The sequence below is a fragment of the Lottia gigantea genome (assembly GCF_000327385.1).
Source record: "Lottia gigantea unplaced genomic scaffold LOTGIsca_49, whole genome shotgun sequence".
Classification (NCBI taxonomy): Eukaryota; Metazoa; Mollusca; class Gastropoda; family Lottiidae; genus Lottia; species Lottia gigantea.
This window is the reverse complement of record NW_008709687.1, coordinates 41047-54202: the sequence shown is the minus strand read 5'-3', so window position 1 is coordinate 54202 and position 13156 is coordinate 41047. Positions and strand designations below refer to the sequence as shown.

At 36.8% G+C, this 13156-nt stretch overlaps 3 protein-coding genes across 3 annotated transcripts; 1 reads left to right on the top strand and 2 right to left on the bottom strand.

Annotated features, from left to right (window-relative positions):
- Window positions 1-488: 488 nt before the first annotated feature.
- On the bottom strand, window positions 489-4670 carry LOTGIDRAFT_218798 (hypothetical protein; the record flags this gene model as incomplete). Its single annotated transcript, XM_009061525.1, has 7 exons — window positions 4357-4670; window positions 3788-3932; window positions 3372-3557; window positions 2744-2836; window positions 2423-2512; window positions 1699-1815; window positions 489-544 (listed from the first exon to the last, which is right to left on the bottom strand). The coding sequence occupies exons 1-7, from the start codon at window positions 4567-4569 to the stop codon at window positions 489-491; spliced, it is 900 nt and encodes a 299-aa protein (XP_009059773.1). The 5' UTR covers window positions 4570-4670.
- Window positions 4671-4744: 74 nt separating this feature from the next.
- On the top strand, window positions 4745-6145 carry LOTGIDRAFT_218795 (hypothetical protein). The gene is made up of 2 exons (XM_009061524.1): window positions 4745-4759; window positions 5514-6145. Exon 2 carries the CDS (start codon window positions 5516-5518, stop codon window positions 5744-5746), a length of 231 nt encoding a protein of 76 aa, XP_009059772.1. The 5' UTR covers window positions 4745-4759; window positions 5514-5515; the 3' UTR covers window positions 5747-6145.
- A 675-nt stretch (window positions 6146-6820) lies between these two features.
- Window positions 6821-11454, bottom strand: LOTGIDRAFT_165001 (hypothetical protein; the record flags this gene model as incomplete). Its single annotated transcript, XM_009061523.1, has 6 exons — window positions 6821-7074; window positions 7580-7791; window positions 8130-8277; window positions 9167-9372; window positions 9782-9914; window positions 11409-11454. The coding sequence occupies 6 exons, from the start codon at window positions 11452-11454 to the stop codon at window positions 6821-6823; spliced, it is 999 nt and encodes a 332-aa protein (XP_009059771.1).
- Window positions 11455-13156: the final 1702 nt, after the last annotated feature.

Below are 13156 nucleotides of genomic sequence, written 5' to 3'. Positions count from 1 at the left end.
ATCGGCATAGCTTTCAGAGAGTCCACATAGCTAATATGTTTATTTGGTATTTAGGTTTGTCAAATCCCTTTCAGTGAGTCCACATAGCTGATAATGTTTATTTGGTATATAGGCTTGTCAGATTGGCATCCCTTTCAGAGAGTCCACATAGCTGATAATGTTTATTTGGTACATAGGCTTGTCAGATTGGCATAGTTTTCAGAGAGTACACATAGCTTGTAATGTTTATTTGGTATATAGGCTTGTCCAATCGGCATCCCTTTCAGAGAGCCCACATAGCTAGTAATGTTTATTTGGTATATAGGCTTATCAACTCGGCATCGCTTTCAGAGAGTATACATAGCTTGCAATGTTTATTTGGTATAAGGTTTGCCTCAGCATCCCTTTCAGAGAGTATACATAGCTTTTATTTTGCATTCGGGTTTGTCAGAAGGTCCATGTCCAAAATAAAAAAAAATATAAAAAAAAACAAAAGTGTTCTTCAAGACCTATAGTGGAGGATCATCAAAAATCCCACAAACCATGTTGGCTGGTAAAGCTTTATCTGAAATAATCGAAACAACATTACCAAAATCTGAAAGTTTACAGGGAAACCTTTTTATGTATAACAAGGACACGTAAAACTTCAAGTAGACTTGGGACATTTATAGCTTCTGACCTTTGAATGTGTACAAAGAACACTTACGGTTCAAGACTTTGAAAGTGTACTTGTAACACTTAAGGTTCTAGCCTTTGAAAGTGTTTCAAAGACACTTATGCCTAGTTCACACCAACGGCGAATGCTGCGCTTTAAATCGGCGAGCAAAGCGCCATCATTTTTTGTTTACTTTTCCAAAAATATCACGATCTCCTAAGTAATGTTAAGCTCTGATAAGCTCTGATACGAATTGGTTACGCTTTGGGGACGAATTATTTCCCGATTTGATCAGGCCTTGTTACGCTTTATTAAGCTTTGATGCGGTTATGACGCTTTAAATCACGCTCTGATACAATTATCAAGCTCTGTTGTGCATTGTTAAGCTCTGTTACGCATTGGAAAATTTCTAAATGGCCGATTTCATGCCGCTTTTGATCAAGTGGTGACAGACCGTGAAGACTGGGGTCCCCGCTTTGAATAAAGCTATGTTAAGCTTACCTACGCTTTGAGTCAAGCTTTGCTGAACTTTGTTACGCTTTGTAAAGCTTTGATACGTTCTTGGCGCTTTAATCAATTCGTGACAAAGCGCCAAAAATTTTTAAACAATTTAAAATTGCCGAATATCCCGCTTTGCTCAAAGCTTTCCAACGATCTATTACGACCCTGGTGCTTTAGTCGAGCTTTGTTACACTTTGTACACCTCTTTAAAGTGCGATCAAAGCGCCGTTGGTGTGAACTGAGCATTAAGGTAGGTTTTAGCCTTTGAAAGTGTACTGCGGACACTTAAGGTTTGAGCCTTTGAAAGTGTACCAAAAACACGTAAGGTTCTAGCCTTTGAAAGTTTTTTGAAAGAGTACCGCGGACACTTATAGCTTCTGACCTTTGCAAGTTTACTTGGAACACTTCTTTTTCTAGCCTTTGAAAGTATACCAAGAACACTTATAGCTTCTGACCTTTGTAAGTGTACCAAGGACCCTAATAGCTTCTTCTGGTGACACTAATAGCTTCTAGCCCTTGCAAGTGTCCTAGGGACAATATTTTTTGGTATCAAAAATTATTACCTATCTGTTTAGGGTATGGAAGGTTTAACTCTGCCATAATCCGTATAAACTCTTCCCTGGATTTTGTCAATCTCTTATTGTGCTTCAGTTCTTCTTCCACAGTCGATTGAGTCTGACCTAAAATTAAACAAGAATCTTAACCTTTAGTAGGTGCCGCTAAGAGCAGTGGTGTTTCTTCAGGGGGCCAAAAAAAAGAATCTTTAGACCCGGACTTTCAATTTTTTTTTGTAAATAGTGAAAGAATTGCCCCAAGGACAATTTTGTGGCTCGATAGTTATTACCTATGTAGACTCTCTGAAATTAATAAATCAATAATTGCTACTACCACCAAATACCTAACAAACATTATTAGCTATGTAAAAGCTCTAAAAGATATATATGACACTCCTAAATAACAAATAAATGGTATTAGCTATGTGTACTCTCTGAAATGGTATATATTCATTCATAAAGTTACAACAGAATCCTTGTAAAATCTAGAAAATTGGAAAATTCATAAAACTAAGTAATTATTGAAAAACGCTTAATCATAATATTAAGCGTTTTTCAATAGTAAATTGCATTTTTATTAAGTTTTTTGTGGATTATATAAGGATCTTGTTATGTTATTTATGAAACCAGGTATATCTACTGGCTCTTATTGGCTAAGTTTAAAATGTTTAAATTTTATGTTCATTCTAAGACGTAGTATCTCTTTAAGTAAATAAACCCTGTCAAAGCTTACCAGTATAATCGTGAGCAGGAAATATGGAGTAATGTTTAGGTAGTGAAAATATATTCTTATGAACAGAATCATAAAGTCTTCCAGAGTCTCCTACAAATAAATAATTAGACAATCATATTTTACTATGATAACAACTGGCTATCAGCTGGACCTTGGTCAAAACCCTTGACATTGTTTTTACAATGATAACAACTTAGCTTCAAAAGGATCGTGTCTATCAGCTGGACCTTGGTCAAAAAACAACTGAGGTTACAAGCATCAGGGCACCACAGGGTAGATATAAAGAATATCTTTTTCTTTAGAAAATGCCTGATAAAGTACCTTGTTGAAAATCAGTCCGTCCACAGCCTCTTATAAGAACAGCATCACCAGTAAAAACACAGCATTTATCATGCCAGACATACGTTAAACACCCTGAAAAATAGACACATCAATTCTTACACTGTACTGTAAACTAAAATATCTTTCTAAGAGCCCTAATCTAATCCTTATATCAAGACATGTATAACACCTCTATACTGTTTCCCCCAACCTGATAGTATCTCTTGGCCTTTCCCCAGATATCCTAAAGTAACCTGTGTATATATTGCCCACCACACCCCTAAAGATACACTGTCCTTCCTTGGAAAAAATTAAATGAATGGACTTTTTCGTCCTACTTTTCTGCACCATGTGGAGTGCAAAGAGGAACATTTTGCCAGGACAGCAGCATTAACCTGCCTTTTTTCGATTTCCAACTGTCGAGGGAACTTGAAAAATCTGAAGGTATTATCTTGACCTATCCTGGAATTGAACTCTGGAACTTCATGTTAGCAAGCATGCGCCTAACTCACTAAGCCACTACGGCTCCCTGTCTATCATTGAAGACATCTCTATATATACCACCTGTAAGCGTATATGGCCTAGCTTTACCCTAATGGAGAAACCCTGCCCTACCCTTAAAACCTACCATCAGTATGACCAGGGGTTGCTCTAACCTCTAATTCTTGATACCCGAATCTGATCGAGTTTCCTTCCTTCAGCTTGATATCAGCCTGAGCCTTGCTGACTTCAGCGATCATACTTTGACACGTTTTTATTCGTTTCTTGATTTCGCCAGTACCAGTTATATGGTCAGCATGGACATGGGTGTTCACTGAAAAAACAAAATGTTCATTCTAAGTTATAGTGAAGAAGTGTTGCTGGGGACATTGATGGCATTGCTTTGCCTCATTCCAATTTTCACTCAGACATTGTTAAACTTATTTCTCTATGTAAAATCCCACTCTAAAATCAAATTCTTATATAGTCAAATTTTTTGTTGTTGACCAGGGCCCAGATCTGTAAAGCTAAATAGTGGTGTATAATCCAATTCTTAATACATACCTGCATAAACCAAATTTAGATTTAAATCTTTAACAGTCTGGATATCCCTGTCTACCATTTCTATGACTGGATCAATCAAGACTGCCTCTCGTGTTTTGGTATCTCCAAGTAGGTAAGTGTATGTGTAGGACTTGTAATCTAAAAACTGAATAAAAGATTAAGTTATGCTTATCTATATTCAAGGTTAAGAAATACTGCACCTTGTCCTTGATTTTTTCTTGGACAAAAATAACAACATTATTATCATTTACAGGTAATAAAGTAATTTGTAAGTTTAAGCTTATCTTAAGCTGAATTAAGGGGATAAAAGAAGAACATGCTGTTCAGAATTTACCTTGAACCACCCACAGGCCAAGAACTGTATTACTGTAATCTGATTGGCTTTAAAAGCTGAAATTAAAATCAATTTTAGCTACTGGCCAATCAGATTACTAGAATACTAAAATCACTACCGGCTGAGCTATTACACATTCTGTTGTAGCCTACTCACGCCTAATGCCTTTTCGGCCAACAAAAAGAAGTAAATAAAACTGTTATCATACAGATATAGATGTAGGCCTAATAAGTACCTGCTTAAAAATAAAATCATTGTCACCACCAAACTTCATCATGACTGGTTTTGTCGAAAGCAATCTATCAGAACTCCGAACTGGAAGGTCCACTGAATTCCTTTGCTTCCATAGAAAACGACACGCTGGGGTTGTCTTTATCGCCGATTTCATTAGAATTCGACTCTTACCGACAATATTCGTCACAAATACGTGGTTCATCACGCATGCCATGGTAACCGGACTATGCAGATGTGACAAACGACTGATTGATTTTGGTTTCTTCGATCCGCTCTTCTCTAGATTTAATTTATCGCTTTTATTATCTAATCATTGGCCAAAAACTTGACATACAGAAAAAAAATAAACAAACGTGCCGGAAATATTCACTGCGCATGTCTAAGGTTGTAATGTCAAGGTCAAGGTAACTTTGAAACGTGAATATTATATTTTAAATTTTAGCGACTACAAAGCGCGAATTGTTTTGGCTATTTGTGTATTTTATTCTGATTACCTTATTAACGATAACTTCAAGAGCAAAGCCTCGCTTTCTATCGGTAAATAGACTAATTAATGATGAAAACGAGCCCGCCTTCGTATCGATAAATTAGGGCTGAGTTCGTTTCGCCCTTTTGTCTTCTTGGTTCATCCCAATTAATATCGTATCGTAGTCAGAAAATCATTTCATTAATCCGAGACGATTCTTTTCATTTACGTGACATATTAAAATGAATTAGACTTATTAGTAAGTAGCATTAATCCAAATCGTTATTAGGTTGTCTATTAACTAGCCTCTTTTGTCAAACCTTAAGACAGCAGAGAAGCTTATTGGGCAATTGAAGGGTAGAAATATGAAAATTTCAAGTGGTATTATCTTGTCCACTAACTGGCCTATCTTGATATTGCTGCTATCTTGTCAAACCGAAAACCAAAGTAGAAGCTTAATTGGCAATCGAAAGGTAGGATTATGTCATGGCCCTAGTAGAAAAGTATTCTCATTGTAGACTGCGAAGGCCTAGCAACCCAAACTGGTTAAGATTAGTTAAGATACAGAACAATAGGGTATGAATCTTTCTTTCATTTAATTAACCATCTAGATCAGAACAATAGGACGTAAAACTCTCGTGTCATTTCCTTTATTGAAAAAATATAAATTCCGACTACTATTTTAATTTTAGAAATGGATAGTGAAGTGAAGCGAGACGGCAGATTAATGGATGCCATTGACGACGAGTGGCGCCGCGATAAACTTCCGGTACAAGATATAATGGTTCCCGTCATGCAACTACCGGAAACAGAACCAGATAACGGACCATCAATTGAGACGCCTCATGAACAAGAACAGAAGTGGACAGATCTTGGCTTGTCTACCTTTAGAAACACTCCACCAACCTCAACTGCCAACACATGATTGGTAAACATTGGCTTATTTTTTAATCGTCGTTTTGTGGACTTTCTCATTCCAATGGCACTGTCAATGATGGACGAACAGACAACTAATTTACAAGTTGAACTTATTCACAGGAAATTTAAGGCTGGGTTTTAAAACAGCTGTTAGAGCTTGATTAAGGATGTATTTTCCTTCAAGAAAAGTTTTTGAACTAGCATCTTCCACTTGGCCCTGTTAATGCTTTAATACAAAACTTGTACCTTAGTCTTACTTAAAATGTCACCGTTTTTTCGGTATGTAGACCTAGCCTACATCAATATATGGACGGCATTGATGTCGAATGTCGCCAAAATAAACTTCCGGTAAAGATGTTGTTCCTTTATTCAATTGTCAACCAGTAAAATAAAATGATTATTTTATAGATTTTTTTTGGATCAATGGTACTTGTCTGCTATATTGAAGACCTTAAGCCATCTTGGTTCCACCATATTGGTATTTGCAGCTTCAATGCGTGTAGACATAGCGATGAACGAACATTTATTTTCCCCATATACATCATGCGGTTGCAGAAAATTGTCTTTCTCCTAAATTCGAGATTTGTCTGCTAAAGAGAAACACGGTAGAAATGTGTAATAATTTCCGACATGCTGAAGAGACAATGGTTGCGACGTGGTTTTCACTTGTCATGAGGAATATGATATAATATAATGATATCTTTAAGTATATTTATTATTCAACTTCTCTGAACACGTTATTAGCAATTATATACATTTCCAATATTACAGGTTAAGGTTCTTCTTTTATTCAAATTTGATCATCAAAGCTACAAGATTGAATCGCTATAAAGCGCTTTACCGACCCAGGTTAACGGAAGTTTGTAAATGCAGAGATTTGATCAGTGCCTGCGACGAAAAGACTAAACAATTTTGCTTAACGAGTAATCGAGGGCTATAATTGGTTATATTCGGTAGCGTACAATCCAATCAAATTCTGTATTTACAAACATCCGAAATGCATCAAAAGGTGGCTATTGCAGTCAAGGTATAAGACGACCTTTTTTTAACAGAAACGCAAAAGTCAGACTGACGATAAATTCTAAAACAAAGTCTCATTCAATCCTCGCTTCTCCCAATATGAGAAACCTGGGAACTTGACATTTGTGTGCGAAACACTATCAAAATGTTGACAGAAAGACCCAAACTGAATGAACCGGATGCATCTCGGATTTAAAGCGCATACAGCAGCACATTCGATTTGGTTGGAATCTTTCTCAGCGTACAGGGCGTCACCCAGAACCAGCGTGTTGGTGACCACTCGATTAAAATAATTCGGGCTCCTAGTAACTGCATCTGCAATATAAGAAGAATAGTGAGCATCGTCCAACATTGCATCTCCTGTTAGAGTTGCCCATCGTGCAATCTAAGTCTATCCTGACAAATCTGGTCCGACCAGTTCTTAAGACTTCTGAGGAACTGATATAGGACCAGATTTGTCCAAATAGCAATCTACTAGCTTGTTGGACACAATATGGTATGTTGTAGTCTCATTCTGACCACAGAAAACTGTCCATTGTACAAGAATTGTAACAAGAATTCTGTAGCTTATGGGACAATAGTGGGACGCGCTATTATGGTCTGCTCTGATCCAGTTCTAACTTCTGAATACTACCTTTGTACCAAGTAATCTGCTGCCTTGTGGGACTCGATATTCTAGTCCAATTTTGGCCACAGAAAACTGTCAATGTATCAAGCAATATACGAGCTAATTGGATACGACAGGTATGCCAAGACCATTAAATACTAATTTGCTAATAGTTTTCATTAGATTCTTAAAGTTAGTATCTTGGAGACTTACCAGGAACATCGGATACCCTCGGTTGACAAACGAACGTTTTTTCAGGCTTATTATCAGAGTGGTATCCCTCATCTTTGTGTCCAGCGTGATGGTAATGGACATGCTGTTCTCGTCCTGAGGTTGCCCACTTGTAGGGTGGGGTGAGGTCTTCCCCTGTGACCCATTTGAAATATTCACCATCGGCTACCAACCCTAGCCACACCTTTTCTAAACTGAAACAGTACAATAACAGTGAAATGAAATAGAGTTTTGCAATATTTAGACTGGACATGAGCTGTGGGTGGAAGCTGAAACCTTCTGGGTTGTCTCGTTGATTCGACCTAGTGGATAGAGTTCGTTGCCGACAGAGGTCGAAATAGTACAAGCAGATGTAATCAACCCGGTGTCCATTGTCAGTGATGTAAAAAACCATTCGCTGGATTGGAAATTGAACGGACGCTTGAAAAGCTGTACATACTGAAAATTACTTTTAAAAAAGGCGTCTAATTTCGACATTGATACTCCATGCAATACAGGGTTTGTAAACAGAGAAAATTGGCCATGCACAAACCTCGGGTTGTTGACGTTGTATTCTAAAATCGCTGTATAAAAATCTCGTTTATCTTGTTGGGTGATCATAACTGGTAATAGACCACCTTCAACGCTACAATGTTCTATTGCTGTACTATAATTTACTTTATCAGGACCAACTACATAATCTGAAGTAAATAAGGTAATGGTAAAGATGGTAATGGTAAAGATGAAGTCCAAGCTTGGTCCCAGCCATATCCTTTAATCATTAATCGATGAAAAATATGTTTAACTCGAAATCGGATACGTCGAATAACTGGCTTAAAGGGACAGATTCGCCAGTTTAGGAGGTTGGTTTGGGTCTAGAATATATGTCTGCAAAGTACCAGAAATGAAAGAAATATTCAAACTAGGAATTTTACTCTCTATTTCTATATATCTTTTCTATTTATCACAGAGTATCTTGAATTGACGAGTCGTCATTTTGACATTCAAACGCAGATAATTCTGGACAAACATGGATTGGAAGGCTCAAATTTTTAATACTATTACTGATTGACATTGGCTTAGCTAAAGAATTCTATTTTCTGTGACTAAGGTACAATCGGTCAAAATATAGCGCAACCAATCAAACAGTTATTACTTAAATCACTGTGGAAGCCGGCTGCTGGCAAATCTACTCTCGACTTCACGAGAAAGCAAGGAACAAGGCATTGGAAAAAGCGAGGAAAAGGCGAGAAAGCGAAAGTAAAAAAAGAGGCGAGAAAGCGAGTTAAAAGGCGAAAAAGCGTGAACAATTCCATCGCTTTCTCGACTTTTTCCTCTCTTTTCGCATTTTTCCTCGCCTTTTTTTTACCTTCGCTTTCTCGCCTTTCCTCGCTTTGTAGTCTCTCTACTTCTCGTGGGCGAGAAGTGAAAGGTAATATGGCCCCCCCCCCCCCGCCATCTTACTACTCATACATATACGTACCACTTTCTTACGTCTTTTCTGTGTTCAATTGGTAGGTATTGGCAGAATTAGAAATGTAAAATGTACAAGCATTTAAATGCCATTTAGCGTACTGACAACATACTTACCGAAGGAATTTTTAACACATATGTAGTTATGGGTCTCTGTACAGTAATCTGTATACCAAACTTTGTCAGGGATATGAACATAGGTACAGGGTAAGGCTTCTGGTTGTCCCGGGACCCAGTCCAGGTTTGTCAAAATCTTCCCGTTACTGATCCACCTATATTCTCCACTAGTTCCAGTTTCTTCTACCCCCAACCACGACACTTCACTGTAAAATATAAACCACCCGTACCGGTAAAGTTAATATAAACTTATGAATTATAAAATGACTACGAGCTATTATTTTATAGGCTATATTTTTGGACCTTTTAATTTAGAATTGTAGCAGTACCAGTTTCTACTAACCCCCCTCCCCCCTTCACAGAAATGAGGTTGACCCGGCTTTGCACAGACAGTGCCTCTGTCGTCACCTCTGCATATTAAATCTGATTGTAGACAAACCACACGTATTTTCATCCTTAAAAATGTACTTCGTATTTCTTAACTAAAAAAATCAAGTAGGGTTTGTATGTGCGGGAATCATAACTTCTATGTTGATAATTCTTATCTCTAAATACTCCATGTTAATGGAAGTTATAAATCTCCACGACACACATTATACAACGTAGCCTACTCACAGCTGGTTTGAATAAGTGAGAGAATCGGTGTATTCCTGCCAGCTGGAAATAGTCAGCATGTCCTGTCCGTTGTTATTGCATATCGCCAGAGCATCAACAAATGTATCGCCGGTGTAACTGGTATATACTGCAACTAAAATAGATACATAAGATTTGAACGACATATAGAAGCGAGGAGCACATATAACAAAACACAAGACAATATTATGGAATATAACACATATCTTTTATTCTCTTGCCATTACATCTGATGACGACACGTGTATATTGTGTTGAAACGTTATGTGCCCAACCTTATTAAAGAATTGTGTTATATTCCATAATATTGTCTCGTGATTTGTTATAGAATAGATACATTTTAAATATAAAAGATATAAAAACATAATCGTTTTGGTGTTTATTGTAACCGACTTCTCTCCCAAGAGACCACCTCCATTAAGTGAATCAATCTCTTGAGAGAACTCTTAATACCGTTTCTACTGTAAATATCGAAAATACTTAGTACTTCGTGAAATAATGCCCGATCCGATGTCGGATTACACAGAGTACGTTGTATTTTCCTGGATAACAACTTAGGAGAGATCCTTTCTTCAATTTGGTCCTTTGTCAAACTGCCAAGTAATGATTTTACAAGGTAACAACTTAGGAGAGATCCACCTTTAACTTGGTCCTTTGTCAAACTGCCAAGTAATGATTTTACAAGGATAACAACTTAGGAGAGATCCTTTCTTCAATTTGGTCAAACTGCCAATTAATGATTTTACAGGGATAACAACTTAGGAGAGATCCTTTCTTTAACTTGGTCCTTTGTCAAACTGCCAAGTAATGATTTTACAAGGATAACAACTTAGGAGAGATCCTTTCTTCAATTTGGTCAAATTGCCAAGTAATGATTTTACAGGGATAACAACTTAGGAGAGATCCTTTCTTTAACTTGGTCCTTTGTCAAACTGCCAAGTAATGATTTTACAAGGATAACAACTTAGGAGAGATCCTTTCTTCAATTTGGTCAAACTGCCAAGTAATGATTTTACAGGGATAACAACATAGGAGAGATCCACCTTTAACTTGGTCCTTTGTCAAACTGCCAAGTAATGATTTTACAAGGATAACAACTTAGGAGAGATCCTTTCTTCAATTTGGTCAAACTGCCAAGTAATGATTTACAGGGATAACAACATAGGAGAGATCCACCTTTAACTTGGTCCTTTGTCAAACTGCCTAATAATGATTTTACAGGGATAACAACTTAGGAGAGATTCTTCTTTAACTTGGTCCTTTGTCAAACTGCCAATTAATGCTTTTACAAGGATAACAACTTAGGAGAGATCCACCTTTAATTTGGTCCTTTGTCAAACTGCCTAGTAATGATTGACAGGGATAACAACTCAATTTCTCAAGGATTCTGTCTACCAGCTGGTACTTGACAATGATTTGAGCAGATTAAAATTTCAAGGGTCTCTGAAATTATTCTAGAGGATAACAATACAGATTTTCGAAGATCCTGTACAGAAGTGAAATTTCCAATCCTGAGCTAGACCGGTATCATTCTTTGCTTATCCCCAATCTCGTGTGAGTTCCACGGTGCAAAAAAAATCGTAATGTCGACCTTACAACTATATCTTACCTACAAGATCAATCCTGAAGAATACCAGAAAAACACAAAACATCATGGTTCAAATTTCTTTTTTTTTCTAAATTACATAAATATAGTCCTTCCAAGAGTTGTGAAACGTTTTCTAAAATCCAAGACAAAAAATACAAGAATCTCGTCCCGGTACCGGATACGTCGAACTTGAATGCAAGTTGATCAATATCCGAGCCTCACCCATGTGTTAGTGATTATAATCACGATACATTAAAGGGATTGTAAAGAGATTTTCTAAAATTTGTATGAAGTTCATCTGCGCCATTCCAATTTTTATTTCCAATATTTCCTGCTTACTCCAGTCAGCCAAACCCTTAAACGCGATGGATATTCGAGGAAATGTCGGTGCCAAGAGGTTTGGTCAAGAACCAGTTGGTAGACAGGAACCCATCTTAACAATGGTCAAGGTATTACGAAATTTGTCTGATACCTTGACTACAAATGCCACTATTCGTGTATCACGAAGATTTAAATGCAGTTATTTGATTGGATTGTACGCCAGTGCATACAGTCAATCAGAGCCCTCAACAGAAAGTAAAGAAAGTAAGAAAATAATGAGCTATACTATTTTGAATCTTTCTGTTGAGGGCTCTGATTGGCTATATTCGCTGGCGTACAATCCACTCAAATCGATGCATTCCATGATACAAAAACAGTGCCTATTTTAGTCAAGGTATAAGACGAAGTTCGTAATTCCGTGACATTGTAAAGATGGCAGGAACCATCAGAATCGTAGATGTTCCTTTAGCAACGGTAGTATGTCATCAATATTCTGGATTATATCGTACCGTTGCTAAAGGAACATGATGTTATCCATGTAAAATATAAATATTTTGCCTATATGATATTCACTAAAAGGGTTTACTGAGTTTTTATCCTTGTAAACAGAATTATTTTGTCTTGTATTGTTGTTTTTGTAAGAGGAGGATTATGATCAGTGGAAGATTTTTTATTTTATTTAAAAAATATTGATTTTGACTCATTAGCAAAAAACGCCGACATATAATTCCCGGTGCAATTTCATTCCTAGAGATATAAAAGTGTTTACGTTGGTTGCTTTCTATTGTGTTGGTCGATTCCTTTTGTTAAAGGGACGATCTGTTGTGCTCGACTTAATGAAGTTTATAGACCAATTCTATAAACAAATGGCGATAGTAGGTTCTAATCTTAGCCAGCATGTGAAAGTCGGATGGGCTTCAACGAATCACTCATAATTCTAGTCGATCTAGCTGTAAATGGGTATGGATAATGCAAAGAGGTTTAGCCAAAGACCAGCTGGTAGACAGGATCCTCATAAACTTTGATTGTTATCCGTGTAAAATATCACATAAACCCTTCGCAGTTAGTGGAATTTCAGGAACCACAGACGTCTGATTGTAAATTGGAATTGTGCAAGTTGATGCTATCAGTGTCACGGATAAATATAAAAAAAAACATATAGAAAACCTCTTTACAATTCCTTTAATAATAATTAAATAAGATTCCCCATTTCGTACTTAAATATATACACTGTATTTGTCTTAAAACAATCACTGTTTTCCAATATTTCATTTTAATTTCATTCTATTTCCCGATTAACAAAGAAAGACTTAAATGATAAAGTACAAAGAACTGATAATTTCTATTATTCCGATTGTTTGTCGGTGAATTAAACTCCAGATGACAGGAAATAAACAAGGCTATCAGAAATATAATCATCAACATGTTATTTTGATCGCCTAAATACT

What these genes read in the sequence shown, in the direction of transcription:
- LOTGIDRAFT_218795 (XM_009061524.1), top strand. Translation starts at nt 5,516, where the DNA reads ATGGATAGTGAAGTGAAGCGAGACGGCAGATTAATGGATGCCATTGAC.